Source organism: Diabrotica virgifera, chromosome 10 (assembly GCF_917563875.1).
Source record: "Diabrotica virgifera virgifera chromosome 10, PGI_DIABVI_V3a".
Lineage (NCBI taxonomy): Eukaryota > Metazoa > Arthropoda > Insecta > Coleoptera > Chrysomelidae > Diabrotica > Diabrotica virgifera.
In genome coordinates, this window is record NC_065452.1 from 60,338,691 (window position 1) to 60,363,681 (window position 24,991).

At 32.5% G+C, this 24,991-nt stretch overlaps 1 protein-coding gene across 1 annotated transcript in view; it reads left to right on the plus strand.

The window, feature by feature from the left end:
- Positions 1-24,991, plus strand: part of LOC114337267 (uncharacterized) — a 721,645-nt gene that overhangs the window by 127,477 nt on the left and 569,177 nt on the right. Inside the window, exon 24 of the mRNA XM_050641250.1 lies at positions 23,654-23,932. Coding sequence (XP_050497207.1) covers positions 23,654-23,932 — 279 coding nt within the window. The remainder of the gene's footprint in view (positions 1-23,653; positions 23,933-24,991) is intronic.

Below are 24,991 nucleotides of genomic sequence, written 5' to 3' on the forward strand. Positions count from 1 at the left end.
TAGTACGACTCTATATGCTCTTTCTTGTTTGAGTTGATAGCTATGGTGTACTATTTTTTCTTCTCTCATGTAATTTATTATTTTTCTATAAGAATCAGGTGTTTTAGCATTTATTTTAACAACATTTTCAGGAAGAGTGGTAGTATAATATGTTTCATCTTCAGTAACTTGCGCTATAGAGTCAGTCATTGCTTTGTAGTCTATTACTCCGTAAACATAAATAGGGGGCGGCTTGGGATCTTTCGTTTGGGTATTTGGGTTGTCATCGTTTCTTTTACTGGTATGGATTTGGTTTGTATCTGCGTTTTCTTCTGAGAGAGTTTGAAACCTATTAGATGTGCTTACTGAAGCACCTTGCTCAGTAGTTTCTGCTATTTTTCTACGTTTTCTTTTTGATCTCGACTCTTTTAGTTGTTGCCACGGACAAGCATTTGCATCACTTTCCATGTTTTCATCGTCACTTGATGAGGACGGTAGGGAATAATCTATTCCTTCTTCGAAAGTTTTTGAGTGTATCTCTGGCTGCGGAGGAACTGAGTTTTGGCTCATTTGAGGTAAGGATAAATTTTGAAAATTAGATGGATGAGTGTACATATTTGGAAGAGGTGGGAATTGATTTTGATAATAGTGCATCATGTCTGCTGATACAGAGTTGTGTTGTTGCATATATTGATGATTTGGTTGCATTGGTATCATTGTATTTGAGGGTTGATTCATTTGTGCATTATATATATTGTTGACTGGACCGGATCCGTTCCCATTTCCAGCCAAAAACATTTTTATAAATGGATGATTAATATTTCTTGTCTAGTGCAATTGAGTCGCACCCAAGAATAATAAAATAAAAACATTTGAAAATAAATTGCTGATAAAAAGTCTATATAGTCTTTGTGTAATTCTAATTCTAATTAATAGTCTATTTGGACACTTTGAATTTGGCAAACACTTACCCAGCTAGTGGATAGTGTAATGTTCTTGCTGGACCACTTTCACTATTTTTAAACGATGCTAATTCACTATTTTTGAGGTATTAGTACTCAACAAACAATGGCTGATGTTTACCATATCGTGGGTCAACTGCACCTTGAAAAAAAAAATTATTTAAAATTGAACAAACATCTAGCAAACTAGTTAAGACTTCATAAAAAACACATTAAAATCATCTGGGGTCGAGGCGACTGACAGAATACTGTCAGTCTAATGTTTACGTTGCCATAGATATATTTTCTTGTTGCTGTATGACTAGTTTTTTTATTAAGTTTTTTAAACTGATGTAGAGGGATGCTTCATTTAATAGAACTACTTTTTATAGAACAAATTCTCAGATTTTCAGCATTTTTTTTAGAAAAACTCAGTCTTCAACATGGTTTAGGTAAATATCCTTTAGCATCAGCACACTGCCCCTGTCTAAACGAACTAATGAAAGGGCACTAGCACTGCATTCCCGATCGATATGGATAAAGTTGGTCACATTGAATGCATATGAAACCGTCGAATTCTTTCCATTTTAAAATATTCTCACTTGGATTATTTTAACAAGAAAATAAAAATCTAATTTAAAAATGCATTTCGCTGACACATTTTATTAAAAACAATCTCAGCGGAATACTGAAAACGATGTTTTTAAACTCTCTTATAATGAGAGAACGGTTTTAAATCGATTTTAATTTACATTGAAAATAAAGCACTTTTTCCTTAATAGACCGTTTAAGAGATATTTTTCACTATTTCTTAGTATTGAAAATATTTCTAGAAGTGTTTCAATACGATGTTTCTCTTATCGACATTGAATAATATATCGCTTTTCAAATCATTTGTAACAGATATCTCAATTTTTAGCTTTATTAAAAAAACATGGTGTCCAATTAGTTATTTTTCTTCTTCTTCTTCTTCTTCTGCTTTCTTTTCCTTATGACTTTCACTGGGAATTAACTTCAACACTTATTGCTTATGCATTTTTCCAGTTTTTCAGATTTTCACTCATTGCTCTTGTTTCTTCATTCTGCTTTCCTCGCTGTTGTCTAATTTCATTATCTCTGTTTATTTTGTTTTGTGTTTATTAAAAGCAAGTCTATCCCAAAGCGAAAAACTCCTTGCTTCTCTTTATAGGCAAAGGAAACAAGAGAAAAAGAGATGAAACCCATGTACTTGTAAGAAGAATTAAAAACGAATACTTGAAAAGCTTCTCAAAAAAATTGGAACATGCGTTTTATAGTTTACAAAAAGATATATGGCGCTTCATAAAAGAGGAGGTGAAAGAATTAAAAGACCCAAAAGACATCGAAAAGGATGCGTTGATTGACTATCTAAAAAAGTTATATTCAGAATAACAACAAATGACGAAACTACAAATACCAAAAATTATCATAAACGAAGAAGTTCACATAAACATACAAAAACAGTTGAAAAACTAGAGAACACAAAAGCTGCAGGTAAAGATGGGATGCCAAATAAATGGTTGAAGATACATAATGGGGTCGGTTCTTGATGTGTTGTTCTTTTGATTTCCTTACAGCAGGTTTTATGGATGACATAAAGCATAGATGGTCTAACAATATTTATAAATATTTCATTGAACCCGTTATTGTTAATTCAAATAGCAACTGTTCTTCTGCTCCTTAGTCCTATTATATTTTATATTTATTCTTGTTTTCTTTGGAACTTTGGAACAGATCAATATATTGTGACTGCCTAGTGGCAATCACCAATATTTATTTTCCTTAAAATGAACTGGTTCTAATTATTAAATAAAAAAACTAAACATTGAATCTCAATTTCTTGTTGTTTTCTATGTTTAAAGTATAAATATTGGCTTCTGAAATCTCTCCATATATGCCACAATCAATAATATATAAAAGAATGGTTGTTACCGAAGGGAATCAAACCCTCTTCCGCAGAGTGGGAGTCTAGTTTTAAAAGTTTTTTATTACTTTATTTTCCGAAATGCTTTTTGTTATTTTTTTCTTTCTTAGTACGGTTAAATATTGTGAAAATATGTCTGGACGGGAGTATTACCGGAATAGTTAAGTCAATTAGAAACGTCTTTGTAATGTTTTCTTACTCGTTGAAGCTACTCGAAGGAATTTATTTAAAGGCACATCTTGACTCGTTGAAGTTACTCGACGGAATGAATCTAATGTATGCTCTTTCTTAGCTGCAGAATAAATTGGGTCGTAGTCCACACGACTCTCAAACAAAGGTTTTTATTTAGTCAGCAAAATTAATGTCCATTGCCAACATATTTTTTACGATTTGCAACAATTAAAAAAATTACTAACCCGCACATGTGTAAATATAATAACAAATTGGTTCATGTGATATACGGGGTGATAAATATATACTGTTTAATCTCGGATATGAATGATGAATATTTGAGATTAAACAAGATTTTTTGGTAATATATACAGGATGTTTATATATTTGACCGACAACGATCTACCAAACAAAGAGAGTTCGCGCTATTTACTCAATTTTGCTAAAGAAACATAAACCCTTTAAGACTTTAAGATATTACTTACGGAGATGTGGAGGATTAAGCATTTAAAACCAGACTTGTAAATTGGTCCAAAAACACTATTTCTTATATTTTTTATAATTTACACTCCTTATTTTTCTTTTGGCATCATAACCCTTGATGAGTCTTTACCTGTCTGGATATGTCCTTCCATTTAGACCTCTCTTATACCCTTCTTCTCCATTGTGTTACATTCATATTTTTCAGGTCGTCTTCCACATCATCCGACCATCTCGTTTTAGGTCTTCCTTTTTTTTGACTCCCTATGGGCTTTCACTGTAATATTTTCTTTGTAGATTTTGTATATTCTTGTCTTTGGACACAACCCCAGCCATGACAGTCTGTGAAGTTTAACAAATCTTACAATATCGTGCCCTTTATTAATTCATTAATCTCGCCCTTTCTCTTGATTCTCCATGTAAAATCTTCCTCTTGCACTGGGCCAGATATTTTTCTCAGTATGTTTCTCTCGAATGTATTGAGTTGCGCTTCAACGGTTTTTTGCCATTATCCAGGTCTCACAACCATACGTTAACTACGGGTCTAATTAATGAATCATTAGGACATCAGCGACAACAATACTGAAAACAATTGAAAATAGGATAGAGAAAAACAAGAACATGGAAGTGTTAAAAACCCTAAAAAATAGAATCGCTATAAACGACAAAAACAGATAATAAATATTGTTGAAGATTACTATAAAGAATTATACTCGTCCAGCGTAGCAAAACCCGAAAATCACGATATAGAACCAAGAATACTAAATGTAGGATCTAAAACACTACTAGAAGTTACCAATAAGAAAAATAAAAATGTTTTAATATTATATTATTCCACGAGCATGTAATGATGGCTATTACTCACGATGATGAAGTTTGCGACACGACCCGTATTCGAGTGTAGTAATTCATCAGAGTTAGGAATAGCCGGCCATTACATGCGAGTAGAATACTATAGTTTTTCTACGACATATTTTATTTGGATTAGTAGAAAAATATAATTATCAACTACATACTATCATTATTTAAAATCGAAATATTTGATTTTTCATAAGAAAACATATTTTATATAACTATGGCAACACTGTCAGAATCATAGAAATGTCATTAGTGTCATGGTATATAATGGCGGTATCTTTTAAAAATAAGACATATTTTAAGGCAATTGCATGAAAAAGAACGTTTGCTCCTAATAAAAATCTATTGTACAATCAACAGTAAGTGAAACCGAATTCATTGATATAAATTTCATATCTGTAAACCCTTTTGGGGAATTAGTAACCGTTGTTTATGTTTAACTTTTAATAACGTCAATCTAATATGTCAATGTTGAAATATAAACGTAAAAAAATACTGATCCATTGTTACAGTTAAAAATACTTTTAAACATTTTTCGAAGTAAATTGTTGATATAAATTACAATGATTATTTTAATAAATAAAGTTTAAATAATTTTATTTGCTAATAATCAGTATATTAAAAGTACCATGCACCACTTGAATCTAACTTCAACCCGTGAGTAAGTTCAGCCCGTGAGTAATAAACTATTACTCACGGGTAAAGTAATGAGTGTTATTATCTACTCAAAAATAGTGAATAATGAGCATATTATTAAACGGTCGTAGAAAAAACATATGAAAAGTGACAAAGCTACTGGAGACGGTAAAATAACAAAATAGATTATTATAGCGGGAGGTTAAACTACTTTGGAGGCAGTTAAAATCTTAATGAACATCTTAATCTCTTTGTGGTACTATTCCAACTTATTGGCAAAATGAGCAGGTGCCTTTATTACATAAGAAAGGATACAAACACAAGCTCGAAAATTACAGACCAATAAGTCTGACGAAGACTAAGCAGGACGAAGGTGGAAGATGTAATTGGAAAAATTGCACAAATGAAATGGAGATGCGTAAGACATGTGGTACGAAAAGACAATAAAAGATGAACGACAAACATTGTACATTGGAGACCACGCGAACGTTGTGTTAGTAGAGGAAGACAATAAAAATGGTGGCTAGACTAGGGTGACCAAATTAGAGATTTAAAATTTCCGGAAAAATTGGGTACAGGAAAAAAACCTGTTTTTTCCGGAAAAAAACAGGAAAAAATGAAAAAATACGGAAAAATTGACATTTGTTACAATATACTAAACAAATTCTGCATCCCGTATCAAAATCGATAAATTTAGTAGAATTCGATGGATCTATATTATCAGAAGTGCCTTTTGTCTTTAAGTAGGCATATAAAAGACACGGTATTAAAAAATATTCCCCAACAAGTTAACCAGACTAGTTCTCTTATCGAAAGCTTGCTGAAATATGTATGCTGAAAAACGCTACGAATTTTGTTCTAAGCTGTTTCACTTTGCAGCCTCTTGATGCTCGCTTTAAAGAAGAATAATTGAATGAAGACCAACCAATGAAAGCCATAGACTTCATTTCTGAAATTGCTTGTTCACTAAGGCCCGGTTTTTCACCTCCGAATAACTAGTTATCGGGAAGTTTATTTGACAGATTTACATGTAATCTGCCGGATAAACTTCCCGATAACTATTTATTCGGAGGTGAAAAGACTGGGCCTAAACCTACATGTAGGGAAGGTGGTGGCAAATCTAGCCCAATTTAGAACAAAAACTGGATTTTTTAGTCAAAATTCTTTATGGGATAGTGCAAATATGTAGTACTAATCCCGTTATATGGTAGCAAGGTTTATGTACATCGCAGCCACCTATGCCAATTGCCTCCCGAATTTTAAATAGTCCTCCATCTTCCGCCTCTTCGGAAAGAAACTGGTCTTTACACGGCCTCATATATACAAGCAAAAAAAATATGTTATCACAGGATAAAATTTATAAGTTGTTGATATTCATTTAAATTTGGTTATAAACGAAAAACAGATATTTATTTACGATACTAGACGAGATCCACTTTTAAAAGAGACTGGCAAAAAGCATGTTGTGTTCTCCGTTCAGGATGGTGAAGCGAAGATCGAGTCTGAATCAGATGCTTGGTCTGAAAATTCAGATTCAGACTCAGATAAAAATATACCACTGAGCAATTTGGTTAAATAATGTGCTTTCTACCTTTAGTTTCGGTTTTGACACTTACAATTAAAGCCTCTTAGTTTAAGGTTGTCTCAGATTTCTCACCCCTTGATGTCTGCGCTACAACTGTTAATGCGGGACTATCTGATCATGAAGCGGTTTATACGAAGTTTAACATCTTTAGCAAGTCCTCCTCGAAAACTCGACGTTTAGGCAGGATTTTTTCCGGTCGGAACTTTCGTAAATTTCAAAATTTATGCTTAACCTCTGAGTGGCACTTTCCTTCCTTGGACGTCGATCACAATTTCAGTGATTTTTTGAATAAGCTGGTCTGTATCTTCAATACAGCATTTCCTTTAATCACAATTAAGCAAAAACATCGCAAACCCTGGACTACCAAAGGTGTCCGCATATCAGCCAAAAACATGCGTTCACTACTGTATATCAAGAAATTTACTACCAACGTCTCTTGTATTGAATATATCACCAAGTACAGGGCAATCTATTTAAAAATTATAAAATCGGCTAAAAAATTGTATTATCAAAATCGTCTCAGAAGCTCCAAAAGTGTTGCAAAAGAAACTTGGTCTATAATAAACGATCTTCGAAATAAAACTCACACAGCTCAAACATTTTCCCTTCCAGACCCAGAAAATCTAAATGAATACTTTGTTAATGTGAGTAAAAATATAACATCAACTATTGTGTCACAACAAGATCCCATTTCCTATCTCCCTAATTCAAGAAAGGTTTCGAATTCATTCTTTATAAGACCGATTGGTAAATCTGAACTGATCCAAACAATCAAGAGTATCAAAAGCAAATCTTCCTGTAGTACCGATGGACTATCCATAAAAATTTTCTCAAACCTCCCAGACAATGTGTTGGGAGTCCTCATTTCCCTAATAAATGATTCTTTTGAGAAAGGTAAATTTCCAGAGTGCCTAAAGACGGCCATCATTATTCCTCTTCATAAGGGTGGTGAAAAATCTATTGCCTGCAATTATAGACCTATTGCATTACTACCGGTACTCTCCAAAATTATTGAAAGACTCATAAAAGCCCGACTTATGTCCTTTCTCGTTGATAACAAGATTTTATCACAAAATCAGTTCGGCTTTTTAAATAATAAATGTACCACCGATGCCATGTTTTCTGTACTACATGAGGTTTATCAAGCATTAAACAATAATCTCCACACTGCCACTGTTTTTTGTGATTATGCCAAAGCTTTTGATTGTGTAAATCACGACATTTTGATAAAAAAACTAGATTTCTATGGAATTCGAGGTATTTCTTTGAACTGGTTTCAATCTTACTTGGAAAATAGGAAACAACTGGTTAGAGCAAATGGTACAGACTCTAGTCTCAGAAATGTTGTATGTGGGGTATCACAAGGTTCAGTATTGGGTCCTTTTCCTTATCTTTATGAATGACATCAATAGTTTAAAAATCGATGGAAAAGTTTTTCTTTTTGCTGACGATACCAGTATCACTTGGAGCAACTCAAATATCGCAACTCTTCATGCTACTATAACTTCTGATCTACTCACAATAAAATCCTGGTCAGATTCTAATTTACTCTCTTTTAACGTAGATAAAACAGTCGCATTACCCTATAAAAGAACTCTTCAACCCTTACCTCTTCATAACAGCCAGATCAGTATCGTTGATTCTGTAAAGTTTCTTGGTATTTTTTTTAGATAGCAACCTTAAATGGTCCCTTCATATCGATGTGTTAAGCAAGAAACTATCCTCAGCTTGCTTTACAATAAGATCTGTCTCGAAGGAAATGGATTTAGCCTCTTCCAAAATAACATACTTTTCATTGTTCGAGTCCCATCTTCGATACGGTCTGCCTTTTTGGGGTTTTGGTACAGCTGCCCAATCCGATGTTATTTTTAAATTGCAAAAAAGAGCAATCAGATATCTGTAAAAGAACAACACATTGCAGAAGCTACTTTAAAGATCACAGAATTCTAACATTACCTTCTTTATATATTTTAGAAACTGTTTGCTTAATTCGTAAACATCTACATGTCTTTCCAGAAAGACCTAGACATGACTATTCCACCAGAAATTCTACTTTTGACATCTATTTACCGATCCCGTCCAGTGAGTTAGTAAAGAAATCTATATTATATTCTGCAAAAAAACTATACAACCATCTCCCTCTACAACTTAAATCTGCAACATCTTTCCCCAAGTTCCGTAAAATGACAAAAGCCTATTTATCTGAAAGACCATATTATTCGATAGCAGAGTTTCTTAACCAATAACTAAGAAATTACAGTATTCTTATGTATAAGTAGAATCTTAATCTATATTTGAGTGTCATATGCAGCAGCATAACTTATTAAATCACTTATTAAATTTCTTAAGGTAGATTACGCAATTTGCAATTTTTTTTAAATTTTGCAATAGATTGTTACTGATTTTTATTTGACTTTATTATGTTTTATTTATATTGACGATTTGTATAATTTTAGTAAATTGTATTTGTTATTGTTTTTATTTATGATTCTTGTAAGCTTTGTCTATAAAATTGTTAAATTTTTCATGACAATAAAGCATATTTCTATTCTATTCTATTCTAAGTACACTTATATCTCAATTGAAATATATTTTCAAATTTTCTCATTTTTTCCAATTTTTCCAATGGCCTGGAAAAAAAACGGAAAAAACCTGTTATTTCCCAATTTTTCCCGTTTTTTCCGATATGTTAATTCTCTAGACCAAATCATAAACTTGAAAAAGCTGGACTCATTCAAAGAGGGTTTGAGCGATATCCTCTAGCTAAAGGGGAGTTTAAGGGGCCTCCATTGAGACGTAATCATTGAAACATGCTCTTTTTAGTTAATTCGAGACCTATAAATCTTTTTAAATTTACCTATGAATATGTAATCTAATTTATAAAAACGCAATTAAGCAAGATCCACTCCCATCTTGTTCCTTTCCTCAGACCATTGAATGTTCTTAAGCGAAAAGATTCTTTCAGTATTACCATTATGGGCAAATATCGAAAACACATGCTTTTTACATTGAAGTAGCATATATAGTTTCTTCAATTTTTTCCAAACTGGGCGTCTCCTTTAAAAGCATCCATATCACCCTAGGCTAGAAAAATCAAAGCAAAAGTTGGGAGAAACTGGCACCAAATGGCACAAAACAGAAAAGATTGGAGAACTCATGGGGAGGCTTTTGTCGAGAACTGGATACAGACAGGCTTAAGAGGAAGAATATTGGGACCGTGCAAGTTCGGAAGAGCGACACCTGGTTTCATAGCTCAGCAACATTTGTAGCACTTTTAATAATTATTATATTGGCCACTTATATTAGTCCTGGTTGCTGGATAACTGCCAAGGCCATAGCCCAAAAAAAAACAACAAGAAGAAAAATTAAGATTGAGGCTATGTTATTAAACTGTAAACATTGTATGTAATAAATAAAATTAATTATTAAAACGTAGTATTACTGTTATATGGATGCAATAATAAAAACTGGGTTTGAGAAAATAAATCACGAAATAACTTTTCAACCCACCACTGAGTCAAAGGGAAAAGCGTTAGTCGTAGAAAATCATGTTAAGAATGTGGAATAATTAAGAAAAAATGGGCAGAGCTATTTAATTCAAGCACATCTAATTAGACAAACTTCAGTCACCACTGAACCATATGATGCAAAACTATATGTAAGTTACTGTTTATTAAATGTTCTATATTTTTCCAAATATGATGTTCGATATTTTCTTCAAAGACAGTAGGTATGAAATATGTTAATAGGGCTTTTCAACGATTCTCATTTGTTTCGATCTTCTGTCATGTCTCGTATAATCCGTGTATAATATTAATATACACGGATTGTACAACATATGACAGAAGCTCGAAACAAATGAGAATCGTTGAAAAGCCCTATATGACAATTTCAATTGACAATATGAATTATGTAAGAAATATGCTAAGAAAAATGCAAGATTTCTCCGCTATCTGCGCACGATCGTTTCTCGTATCCCCTCCAAGTACTTGCACACATCGAATATTCTATTTTGTAGGAAATTTAATTGCAAATTTTTTTTTCTTCACAAAATTCTTCTAAAATGGATGGCTACCTAGATAGAGCAACGAAAAGGAGATACAAAATTGAATTTTCAATTTTTTCTCACAAATTGTTAAATAAAAAAATTTATTTCGAATAAAGCAAAAAAATATGATCATTTACGAAACCCAAATCAAAAGATATAACGCCTGGTCTAATACCGACGTGAATTATTAAAATTTAAGCAAGGATTTTATAATATTATACACGTCTATTGTCTTAAATGTTTTTTCCTAAAAGATATTCATGCACGTTCTGGTTCTGCTTCTGCTTTTACAGCAACCATTAGTATCAAAACCTAACCCCCGAGTGTTTTATGTATGAGAACAAAATTAGTTGGCGTTGGCGAGAACCATTATGAGCATCTGCTTTTCTATAAATACCCTTTTTCTATTATACTGCCATAAACGGAAATAATGAATAGCCGTAGAAAGTATTTTCCTTATAATGAATTTAAAAAGAAACGAATGCTAACACGAAATAAACGAACACACACTCAGTGCTCAGACTGCTCAGTGGCATTCTGAATAACTCTTGAGATAAAATATTTTTTCAACAAAATGACACTAATGAGAGTTCCACAGATTAAAAACGCGAATTCAAAAATTCAAATATACTTTTAGTAAAGTTTAACGGATTAATAGCTATTTGTATAACAAGGGAGGAAAGTGCTACTTTTCCTCCCGAGAATGAAGTTTACTGCCCGACGCGTAGCGGAGGGCAGTAATCATTCAAGGGAGGAAAAGGCACTTTACTCCCATGTTATACATATGGTTTTTACACCTTCCTCAAATAACAAGTCATTTTTTCATTTTTACTTAATTTATTTATGTAACTAACCAACAAAATTTATTAGGACTAAAAATAACAAGTAGGTACAATATAACTGTCAACTGTCAAATATAAATCAACTAAATAAATAAATAAATAAATTATCAATAAATAAATAAATTAAATAAATTAACAATGTAAACATTGTTAAATCAGAATAACAATTTACTGTTTTTTACCATTCTGCAAAATACAGAGTGTTTTTAAATAAACGTTAAAATGTATAGATACTTACGTAATAGAAAATAGATATTGTACAGGGCGTCAATAAGTTATATTTCATGATTGAAATACTATGACGTCACTTTTACTTTTCCTCCCTAGCGAGGAAAAATATTTTCCTCCCTAGGGAGGAAAAGTACAACTTTGCTCCCTACAATCAGGTCCGGAAAAGTATACTTTCGGTAGAGGTAGGTGGAAAAAAGTATTTCTTTTTCTTTTTTCATCTTTCCCAATGTTTCCGTGTTTGTTATGTGTTGTCCATGATATGTTCCACATTCTTGGATAACACCATATCGCAAAGCTACGGACGCAAATCTTCTGTTGCGTCCGTAATTGTCCAGGCTTCAACTTCATATAAAATGGTAGAGAATACGTAGCATCTTAATACTCTAGTTCTAATTTCTATCCCAGTTTCCCATTGTAATTCTTTGTTATTAGCCTTAAGATGTCTGTAAGTATTTAATTCGGTTCCATGGCTTTATCATTTTTTATATGTTTTAGTGCTTTTTGAATTTCCCTTTTGGTAATTGTAGGTCCATTTCTACCTCGTGGTTCTATTGTCGTCAGTCTTTCTTCGTCTGCAAAGAGCTCTTTAATATACTCTTCCCATCGATTCATTCTCTCTGCACTTTTAATTATTATTTTGTTGTATTTGCCTATTACATCTATTATGTCAATACCTCTTTTTTTTTATATGCCAGCTGTTTCTTTAATTTTTCTGTATATTTTAAAGCGATCTTGTTCTTTTCTAATTTTTCCATTTCTGCACATTTTTTGATAGCCACAATTCCTTCGCTTATTTGATTTCTTGTTTGATTGTTTTATTTAAATTTTTTTATTGTTGTTCGTTTTTATTCTTGCATTTCCTTCTTTTCGATATTTTCTTCTTCTTCTTCCTGCTTCCTTAATAGGCTCACGCCTGTTCGATCTTCGGATGCCTCCTCATCAGATATCCAGGTCTTCCTATACTCCTTCGGCCGGTTGGTGATCTGTCTTGTGCTATCTTTACCAGTGGTCTTTCTCCCATTCTGCTTTTATGGCTATACCATTCTTTTTTTTTTCAGTGTCAAGTCATTTATGTTCTCTATCTATATTACAGCTTTGCCTGAGGTCTGTGCAACGTTGTCTGTCCCACAATAATTTTCCTGTGATATCTCGGACTATTTTCATTTCACACGTTTCCATTAGTCTTTTTTTCCTTGTGGTGCCAGGTCTTGTTTCCGCAGTGTAAGTCATAATTGGCCTAACTACTGTGCTATAGATCTTGGCCTTTGTTTCTGTCCGTAGATGTGTCTTCTTCCGCTTCTGTGTCTCCATAACTGCATTAGCACTCCCAGGTAGCTGATACTTCTTTCTTTCTGGATTATTTTGCTGTCTACTTCCAGCTTGCAAATTATTGGATGTTTAGAGATTACCATACTTTTTGTTTTATTTGGTGATATTATCATGTTGAACTTTCTTGCTGTTATATTAAATTGATATAAAAGTCTCTGCGAGTCATCTTCACTCTCTGCAATAAGTATGGTATCATTTCCATAGCATACTATAAGATAATTTCTTCACCCATTCAGTACCCTCTACTCAGGTTTTTGACTTTATGAATAATTTCGTCCTTGATGAACAGGTTAAAAAGCAGCGAGCTCAATGAGTCTCTTTGACGTATGCCTCTTTCTACTGGTATCGATAGTCTTGATACTATTTGACGATAGTTTCCTTTAAATAATAGGAGAATTACGTCATTCAGCTGTACACGGTCGAATGCCTTTTGTAGATCTATGAAGCAACAGTAAGCTGGGACGTTGTATTTTAATGATTCTTCCATGACTTGCTTGACGACAAAAATTGCATCCGGATCTAAAGCCTTGTTGTTCATCTGCTAGATCTATGTACATATTTCGTTGGTGATTTGGGTGGTTTTTCGATATTAATGTCGATTGTCGATTTTCTTTTGCATATGGTTGTTATGATCGTCTGCGAACCCCAAGTCTTCCAACTGGTTATGCTTGTTTTTAGTTACTTTCATCAACAAACTACTGAAATATGAAAGAGTGATACTGGGAATGCTTAGTTTTAAATTTTTTAGATCTGTTAACAGGTAATTAAGAATTTTGAAATTTTGTGACAAAAGTAAATGATTTTTTTAATACCGAGTTAACATTTTGGCGAAAGCGATGATTACAGTGTAAATTTTGGCGAAGGCACAGGGAAGTGTTAAAAGTTGAGGAATAACAACTATGTAAATATCGCTATGGACCAAGAGCTATCGACGGAAAAAAAAGTATTTTAGACAACTCGTTTATTAATATATTATTCCCTATGCTTCCTCGAACACCGTACCCGCCACCTGGCTACTGGTACAGGTTGCGTTCATTACTGCGCAGCACACTTGTACAGGTAAGTAGGTATATCTTTAAAATAATTTTAAAACGAAAAATTTTTTTGTCATTACTTTTTAAACATTATTATAAATATTAATTATAATTGCCAGACATTTCTGTGGTTTAAAAAGTAATTCCAAAAAAATTTTTCGTCTTAAAATAATTTTAAATTCAATATACAGGGTGATTGATTAGTGTGATAACGCTCAGTAGATCCGCTATAGTAATAGATAGCAATAAAAGTTAATAAAACAATTGTAGCCAACTTTGAGCTTCACATTACAAAATTAGTTATAATGTTACATAGTTCGATAACATAGTGGCAGACCAAACTTACGTTTTTTAAATGGAACACCCTACATTTTATTTTATATTCGAAATCCTTTTAGCTTCCCCATCACAAAAATATATAAACCTTTGTTATGTTATATCGGGCATTTACAAAGTTATAACCAATTTTCTATGAAAATCGTAACAAGTTCAGCTCCCTGTATAAATAAAAATAAGCACAACATCAATGGTTTATTGGTGCCATATTTTTTTGTTGACTGAAAATTTTTAAGAATTGTTGATATTGCTAATTTTCTTTATATCGAATACAGGGTGAGTCAAAACGCAAGTACATTCTTTTCTCAGAAATTTTAAATGGAACACCCTGTATTTTGTCACTATCGAAAAGTAGCATTACTGCAGTTTAATTTTTAAAATATTTGCTATGTCTAAATTTGTTAGATTTCGAGATATTTTCATTTTTCAGAGCAAGTTATTAATTTGAGTGTTCTATTTAAAATTACTGAGAAAATAATGTACTTGCGTTTTGACTCACCCTGTATTCGATATAAATAAAATTAGCAATATAAACCATTTTTATAAATGTTGACAATCAACAAAAAAATATGTCACCAATAAACCATTGCTGTTGTACTGATTTTTATTTATTCAGGAAGCTGAGCTTATTACGATTTTCATAGGACATTGGTTAAAGCTTTGTAAATACCCTGTATAACATAACAATAATTTATATTTTTGTGTTCGGAAAGTTAAGAAAATTTCGAATATAAAATAAAATATAGGGAGTTCCATTTAAAAAAACAAAACGTGGGTCTGCCACTATGTTATCGAACACCCTGTAACATTCTAACTAATTTTGTAATGTGAAGCTCAAAGTTGGCTACAATTTTTGTTATTAACTTTTATTGCTATCTATTACTATAGCGGATCTACTATCTATTACTTTACCACACTAATCAATCACCCTGATTTTTTATTTACCTGTACAGGTGTGCTGCGCAGTAATGAACGCAACCTGTATCAGCAGCCAGATGGCCGGTACGGTGTTCGAGGAAGCATAGGGAACAATATATTAAAGAATCAGCTGTCTTAAAATACTTTCTCGAAACCGTTGCTGGCTCTTAGACCAGTATTGTTGGTTATACAGGGTGTAACAAAAATACAGGTCATAAATTAAACCACATATTCTGGGACCAAAAATAGTTCGAATGAACCTAACTTACCTAACTTACTTAATGTTCGTACCTTAGTACAAATATGCACATAAAAAAAGTTACAGCCCCTTGAAGTTACAAAATGAAAATTAATTTTTTCCAATATTTCGAAAACTATTAGAGATTTTTTATTGAAAATGGATATGTGGCATTTTTATGGCAGGAATATCTTAAAGAAAAATTATAGTGAAATTTGTGCACCCCATAAAAATTTTATGGGGGTTTTGTTCCCTTAAACCCCCCAAACTTTTGTGTACGTTCCAATTAAATTATTATAGTGGTACCATTAGTGAAATTCAATATTTTTAAACCTTTCTTGGCCCTTAGTATTTTTTCGATAAGGCAGTTTTTATCGAGTTGCGGCTTCTTTTTTAATATGTTTACATAAAAATTTTATGGGGGTTTTGTTCCTGTAAACCCCCCCAAATGTTTGTGTACGTTCCAATTAAACTATTACTTGGATACCATTAGTTGAACACAGTGTTTTTAAAACTTTTTTGCCTGTTTGTATTTTTTCGATAACGCACCTTTTATCGAGATGTGGCTTATTTTTTAATATGGTTCAAAATATACCTAAAAATGTAAATCATAAATAAATTTTCATCTTATTACCAAGTCTCCATAATCGTATTTCCCCATATACAAATATGTGATGGATTTGACAAATATTCAAAATATCTCGATAAATCTCTACTTTTCGAAAAAGTACTAAGAGGCAAAATGTTTGTAAAACATTGTGTTTAACTAATGGTACTACAATAATAATTAAATTGGAATGTACACAAAAGTTTGGGGGGGGGGGTTTAAAGGAACAAAACCCCCATAAAATTTTTATGGGGTGTCTAAATTTCACTATAATTTTTTCTTAAGATACTAACTTCCATAAGAATGTTTCATGTCCATTTTCAATAAAATATCTCGAATAGTCTTCGATATATTGGAAAAAATCGATTTTTATTTTGTAACTTCAAAGGGCTGTAACTTTTTTTATGTGCACATTTGTACTAAGGTAAGTTAAGTTCAATCAAACTATGTTTGGTCCCAGAATATGTGATTAAATGTATGACCTGTATTTTTGTTACAGCCTGTATAATCTACACGAGTTGGTATTAGCAACTTCAAATACAATATTAATAGGTTTGTTCTAGCAAACAGTGAAACTAGTCAGAAACCATCAGCAAACAGTTGGTCAGTGAGAGAACATAATACAGTTACCAGTGCTATCCACTCTACTCGCGCTGGTCCGCTATTCGATGATGGTTTCAAACCGTTTGAAACTGATGCTAGAACAAACCTAATGTTTTAAGATATAAAAGAAAGTGTTACTTGTTTCTGTATATACTTTACAGATAAGTAGAGGCGTGAAACAGAGCGGTGTACTTTCACCATTACTATTTAATACATACTCCAAAGAGTTTTTTTACACAAGCACAGAAGGGACCAAGATATATGGTAAAAATATAAATAACCTTCGTTATGCCGACGATTCAGTCATTATCGCTGAAAGTGAGACGTACCTCCAGACGGTACTAAATACAATTTGATATACTCGGGAACAGTTTCGTTCAACAATAAACATAAATAAAATAAAAATCATGGTTATTAGTCAGAGGGGTAAAGTCATAACAAGGATCCAGATAAAAATGAAAATATTGAACAAGTCGAGAAAATGAAATATTTAGCAGTCTGGATTACGGAAGTTATAAATCCGAAATAAGAAATTGGATCAAGGATATTTCTAAGATATATCAAGATAAGGAAATTTCTGAGTAACCAAAGACTAAATCTGCAAATCCGATATTGAATGGTAAAATGTTATATCCACTCTATTCTTCTTAATGGTGCCGAAGCTTGGATTGTTAATGTGGACTTAATGATATATTTTGAGATGTGGCTATTTAAGAGAATTTTGAAAATACCACGGACAGATCATATTACTAACGAAATGGTGTTGCACCAAATGGTAAGAAACAGACATAGACGAAGATAAATTCTGGATAAAAAAATGTTAATCCTTCATTTATTTTGATTTGAAAGCCGTTGCCATTTTGATTTTCCTTTGATAAATTGTGAAAGCTATAAAATACGTAAATTGTCAAAAAAATGTTATACATCATTTTTTCATGAACCTTTAATTTTCTGTTGTAGTTTTGACACATCTTTAAAATATTAAAAATAGTAAATTCTCGATAAAAAAGAGGTAAAAAGTCATTTTTTGATGAAATGCAGGCTTTGTTTTCCTGCTTTTCAATTGATAAATCGTAGATATTCTAAAAAAACGTAGACTTTCCTCAAAAATTGTTTTCAAAAAATAAGTTTTTTTTTCAAAAATAGTTGATAATATCATTAGAATGTATTATGAACAAAATTTAAATTAATTTCATTATCAGGAATCCTCCATGTGACATATCCTGTATGTAAAGTTAAAAATACATAATAAAAATATATAATGTCCTACCCAAAAATTATGTCTTTGCTCTGATTTCGATTATCATTTATACCTAAATATACAGTGCAGTTATTTCACCAGCCATATTTCGGTACGAATAACCTATTCTTAATCTATGTTAATATTTAATCAAGTTTGCAAAAAAAAAACAAAAACACTGCACCCTTTATTTTCCAAAGATTTGTACGGCATGACTACAAATATTACATCTATGGTAATTGATTGGTGTATATAAAGGAGTCTTTGTCATCTGGGAAATCTGAGAACAAAACCCAGAGGGACTTATTAAAAACGTTTCTATTGGAAGTGTTTTATACTTTGTACAATATATTTTCAAGAAAATGGGAAGTTTAAAAATGAAAAATACTACATTTATAAAATTAACTTAAAATCAATTAGAGAGTTGGCAAATAGTCCAAATTTAATGTAGCTAATTTTAGATAAGAAATAATCAAAAATTCTATTAATTTGGAAGTGCATAATACAAAAATATTTTAAAATATATTTTATTTATATCAGTGTATTTTTTTTGTTATTTTTTTATATGTGGCTTAATTTAATCAGTATCTAATAAGTATAGTACAGGAAATTAGTAGGAATAAAGAACAATGGATTTACGTGACGGGCTAACTGATAAATGGGAAAGAAGAAGAGGAATAATACTGCAGCAAAAGATAAAAAATACGGCGAACACCGCAAAAAAGAGATACATAAAACACAAGTGGAACGGACCAAGTGATGAAAATGATGAGGTTATTAGCAATGGATGTAAAAGATATAAAAAAGAACACTATAAATCCGGAGACGAAATCACAAAACTAAAAAAAGCTACAAAGATGAAAATGTATAAAACAAATAGGTCAGTTAGGAAAGGAAATTAACACACCAAACGAAACAATAAAGAAATTGGAGAGAGAACGAAGGAGGAAACATGTAATAATACAAGTATTAAAAATAATAGAATACAATAATACAATAAACGAATATACACACAACGCAAAAGTCTAAGGATATTTTAATAATTTGACAATACCAATGACAGAAATTTCATGACCATATAAATTTGCTTGTACTATAATTTTTAATACAGACACTCACTTCTTATCAAAAAAAATTGTAAAACTGATAGCAATACGTGTTTTGTTTACTTTAAATTTTAGTCACTTTATACCATTCTTGCTTAATAGGTGAGTTAAAGATATTGTCTTTTTACCATGCAACGACAACATTTAACGTTGGATGAGATGAGTAGAGCAGTGGACCTCCTTCAAGCTGGTATGCGACTCAAGTTGCTGACCAGCTGGGTGTCTCCCAAAGCGTCGTAAGTCGTTTGTGGCGTCGGTTTAGAGAAACTGGGAGTCCAGCCGAGCAAAATCCAGGACGTGGTCGCTCTACAACCGTCGCTCAATACCGATATTTAATTTTAAATGCCAGAAGGCAGTCAACAATCACAACACCCGAGCTGGTTAATGAATTACAGCTTGCACATAATGTAACAATTAGCCGCAGTACTGTGAGGAATCGTCTCCATGAAGCCAATCTTCGTAGTCGGCGACCACTGAGATGTCCACCTCTATCTAGAGGCAATCGCGCTGCAAGATTAACCTGGTGTCAAGAGTTTCAGAATTGGACTGACAATGACTGGGCCCCAGTTTTGTTTAGTGACGAGTCTAGATATGGATTTCATCCGGATTCTCGTCAGACAAGAGTTTGGAGACGACCCGGAAATGGAGAACGATTACGACATCTTCAAGAAGTGCATGCATACAGAGGTGGTACATTAATGGTATGGGGTGGAATCATGATTGACGGAAGAACTGACCTCATTTTCCCATGTGGCTTTCTCAGAAGTCAGCAATATTTGGACACTATTCTTGAACCTGTTGTGCGCCCGTTTGCTGCTGCTGTTGGAGAAAATGTTTACTTTAAGCATGATAACGCTCGACCACATGCTGCGCATATTGTAACAAACTCGTTGGATAACGAGGGTATTGACGTACTGCCGTGGCCAGCACAATCACCGGACTTGAATCCCATTGAGCATGTATGGGACATGCTCCAACGAAGAATTACTCTACATATGGGCAATATCTACAATGAGTTTCAATTAAAAGAGCTTCTGAGAGAACAATGGACACAACTACCTCAAGCAGACATTAACAATGTGATTCGGAGCATCAACAGTAGATGTAGAGCTGTGATAAACCAACGTGGTGGCCATACTTTATTTTAAGTTTATATTTCGTATTTTTGACATTTTATGGTGGTATGTGAAACATGGGTGATTTGCAATATATATTTTTTTTAGTGAAAATTAGTGAAAAATTAGTACGAATGATAAAAGTGACAGTCAGAAAAACAAAGAATAAGGTTAAAATAAATGGAAGAGAAACAAATAAGTTTTAACTCAGTGAGGGGGTGCCACAAATTGTCGCCAAAGAAGCCGTCAAAAGGAGAGGACTTCTACATGAAAACATCAATGCCTAGAATTCACTGATGATATAGTATTAATAGCCAGAAGCCAACAAGAGTTACAAAAAAATATTAAAAAGACTAGGAACAAAAGCGAGACAGAAAGAGATACTTAGTGATACATACACGAAAAAAAAAACAAAAAGAATTAACAGAACGAGATTTCATACAAGGGGAATGCCTGACAATAATTACAGAAGAAAAAATATATAAATTCGAAGAAGTACAAATATTCCAGTTCCTAAGAGCGATATTGGCCAGAAGATCAAATTTGAAGGAAGAAATCCGAACAAGTTTTATGGCTGGTAATAGTTGTATCTTTGCTCTAAGCATGTTATCAAGAAGTACAACATATCTAGAAGGGCTACGATAAGAATATAAGACAGCGATAAGACCTACAGCATTATATGCCAAATGCTAGAGAAACATGGACGATGAACAAATCCAAAGCAGTCATGTTCCAAGTGTGGAAAAGAACAGTCATCGGAAAAATATTTGGAGAAAAGCTATGGAATTGACTGTGGATACAAAGACCAAATATAGAACTAGAGAAAATAATATGAAGAACCGAATATCGTAGGGATCATAAAATCACAAACACTGATATGGTTAGGACATATCTAAAGGATTCGAAACACGAGACTGTGTCAGAGGATACTTATTCTATATTCTTTCAAATAATACTAACAGGACAATAGAAAGCAAGAACAAGAAAGGTAGGTCGAAAACCAGTTGGAAGAAGGTTATTGAAAAAGGCATAGAACAACTTAAATCCTAATTTGGAAAAATAAAGCAGCAAAGAGGAACAAATGGAAAAGAATATTACACCAAGCCACGGGCTTTCTAGGCCTGTAGAGATATACAATTTAAGCAGAAAGACCTACAAACCGTAGTATTAAGCATTAATAAAATTGAACTTTCTCAGAAACCTAATTTCTGTTCCCCCAAACAGGATAAAAAATATAACCTATTGCGTACTAATATAATTAAGTAGGACACTAACACTTATACTAACCGATTTGCGTACAATGTTCTCCTTCCTCTCTTTTATGAAAAGCTATTTGAATATATTTAAAAGTTAAACTAACTTTTGTCAAGAAAAAAGAACAAGCAATTTCCATTTAACAGCATTACTCTGGCGTAGTATTGGGAGATTTGTATGAAAACGAGTCATTTAAATTTTGAGCAAAGGATCTAATCGTAGTGTGCAGCAAATAAAGTTATAAACTTTCTACTTATTCGATTAGTATCTCTAATACTACATAATTGATCGAGTTACTTTAATTTACTCAAGATAACAAGATATTTTATTTTGTATCAATTTAGATATCCCCTGAAGACAAATATAGTCCAGGCTGTATGCTCGCCCCGATTAGGTAAATTATTCCGATTCATTTTTTGCACAAACTTACTCAAACAGAGGTTCTTGTAACAAATCCACAGGGTGCCAGTAGCTACCGCGGTCGAAAAATTGTTTAAACAATTTTTTTTCAACAAATTCAAAAAATCATTTTTTTTTACTTTTTTCCTCCACTTCAAGTTTTTTTAGATCCTTTGGTTCATTCTGAGCAAAAAAGGTCTCTTGTGATTTTTCTCTAAAATTTATTGTGGTCAAGTTACAGGCGATTTAAAATTTCAAAAACGCGAAAATAGCCATTTTCAAGGCTTAATAACTCGGTTAAAAATTATCATTATAAAAGTCAGAAAGTAACCACGTCAAAGTTTAAAGTCCCCCTACAAGATCCTGACGAAATTTTTTACAATATTTTATTACTAAGCTGTTATTTTTAATTATTAACAATGAGCGCTAAGCGCGTATTGAGGCGGCCGTCAATGTAAGTGAGAGTGAGATGCGCCATTGGACGGCCGGAATGGTGCATCTCTTAGCTTAGCTAAGAGTTTACGTCAGAAGTTCTTTGACGTAAATGAAGAAGTATTAAGTTGAAGAATATTCGAGGTATCTTGAAATAACCCAGAAATGTCTAGTGACGACTAGAATGTCAGAGTTGACAGTTTAGGGAACAGTTGTATTTGAAGTTTATACTTATCATTGTGTTAAAACTGTAAAAGTTGTAAAATATTGTAATATTGTTGGTGTTTGAATAAAGTTATTCCAAAGAAGAATAACAATACCATATCTAGAGTTTTTACCCGTATTCCACAATTTGTATCCATCTGTTAAATCAAGAAATTTGTACTTTCATTTTCTAAGAGCGTCTAAAATATATTCTTTTTCTTCTTTTTGTGTAGACATCGATTTTTCTAAGGGTTTTCCTCTCTGATGTTTCTAGCTTTCTTTTGATCCTCTCTGTATCGGGTCATGCCTCTGCCGAGTATTATTATTGATCTGATGACTGTTTTGTAAACTCTGCTTTTCATTATTTCCAGAAATTTTTGTTTCGCCATATTGTTTCATTCAAGAATCCTGCAGCTCTTTCTGCTCTATTCACTTGATCTTCCACTTCTGCTTCTAGCTATCTCTAGCTAGATAGACTGACGCCTAAATATTTAAACTCCATCGCTTGTTCTATTATCTGACCCATCAGCTCCAATTTAGATCTTAGCAGATTTGTTGTTTTGCAAGACTCTCTCTTGCATATAATAAGTGGATAACAGACTTTAATTTGACCCTGCCAAATGTCTTCTTAAGGACCACGAAACATATGTGAACTATAAAATAAATGTGAACTATAAAATAAATTTGAATTATAAATCAGAAAATGGATAAATTAGGATATTAGCTAGTTTATTACTTATTTTATTCTTTTAAATATTTTTACAGCATTTGTTGGTTATTTCCACAGAAAATTCAGAAAATTTTTTATAATAAATATTTTATTTCGGCACTTTTATCCTGAATGAGTCAGTTGTCAGTTTATATTGCGCTTGTATTTTACTTCTGCATTTATAATGTACATTAGTCGTCAAAATGAATATACATATTAAGATCTACACATATAAACAGATACGCTAAAGGAAGGTCCACTTAATAGTAATTTATTACTATTCCCCAATACCAAATAAGGTTTAACAGCTTAATTGAATTGACCAGATAGTCCCCAGAAAATCCCTTTGGCACGTTAATATTGTACTTCTGGTCTAAAACCCTCTGTCTAATAAACGTTATTTTGTAATTTTTCAGATCGGTGTGAAGCTGCTGGGTCAATCGAAACCCAAACCTCTTAAGGAATTAGGTATTAAGTTGAAAAATGTCTACACGCGATCGAAACAAGCACAAACAGAAGAAAAAGATTACGATGATCCACTCAGTTGGGAGGGTTTAATAGAAGTGGATGTCATAATTTACCCCACAATGAAAGGTGAACTGGAAATTGACCAAAAAGGAACGACCTATATTATAAAATCTCAGCTAAAAACACCGCAAGGATTTATTGATATTTTCGACGAGTTTGATTTTGTTGTAAGTATATTATGGTATCTACAGGGTGTCCCGAAAAGATTGGTCATAAATTATACCACAGATTCTGGGGTCAAAAATAGGTTGATTGAACCTCACTTACCTATACCGGGTGGTGAATTGGAAAGCGGGCCATAGGAAACTCAATGTAAAATTCTAAACTGTTGAATTCCTGCTTCCCTAATTATTTTACATCAAAAGTCATAAGAAACTATTTGTAGAGAATTGAAATCTGTATTGAAAACAACTGTTAATATTGTTCTACGAACAATAATTATTCAAAATTTTGTAAAAATATAATACATTTTTCAGAGTAATACGCCAAAGTTAGGCCACACGCAATACCATAATGTGTATAAGGTTGCATTTGTTGACAATAAATTTATTATATTAACAATTTGAACTGTCAATTTTTTTATTTATTTTATCACTTACTGTTTAAAACACAATAAAGTTGATAAGATACCCTTAGTTAAGGAGAAGTATTAATAATAAAGATATCTTCTTCAGTCAATAATGTGCTCACTGTCAGTTAAATAGTAACGTGTGGCCTAACATGCCCACACATACCTACTGCGGTAAATACATTATACTTTTTCAAAATTTTGGAATGTGTTTAAATCGTAGAACAATTGTAACTTCTGTTTCTAATACAGATTTCAATCCTCTACAAATAACTTCTGATGATTTTTGATGTAACATAATTAGGGAAGCAGAAATTCAACAGTTTAGAATTTTACATTGAGTATCCTATGGCCCGTTTTCCGATTCACCACCCTGTATACATACAATAGTACACACAAAAAAAGTTACAGCGCTTTGAAGTTACAAAATGAAAATCGATTTTTTTTCATATATCGAAAACTTTTACAGATTTTTTATTGAAATTGGACATGTGGCATTCTTATGGCAGGAACTTAAAAATCTTAAAAAAAACAGCAGTGAAATTTGTCGACCCCATAAAAATTTTATGGGGTTTTTTCCCCTAAAACCCCCCCAAACTTTTGTGTACGTTCCAATTAAATTATTATTGTGGTACCATTATTTAAACACAGTATTTTT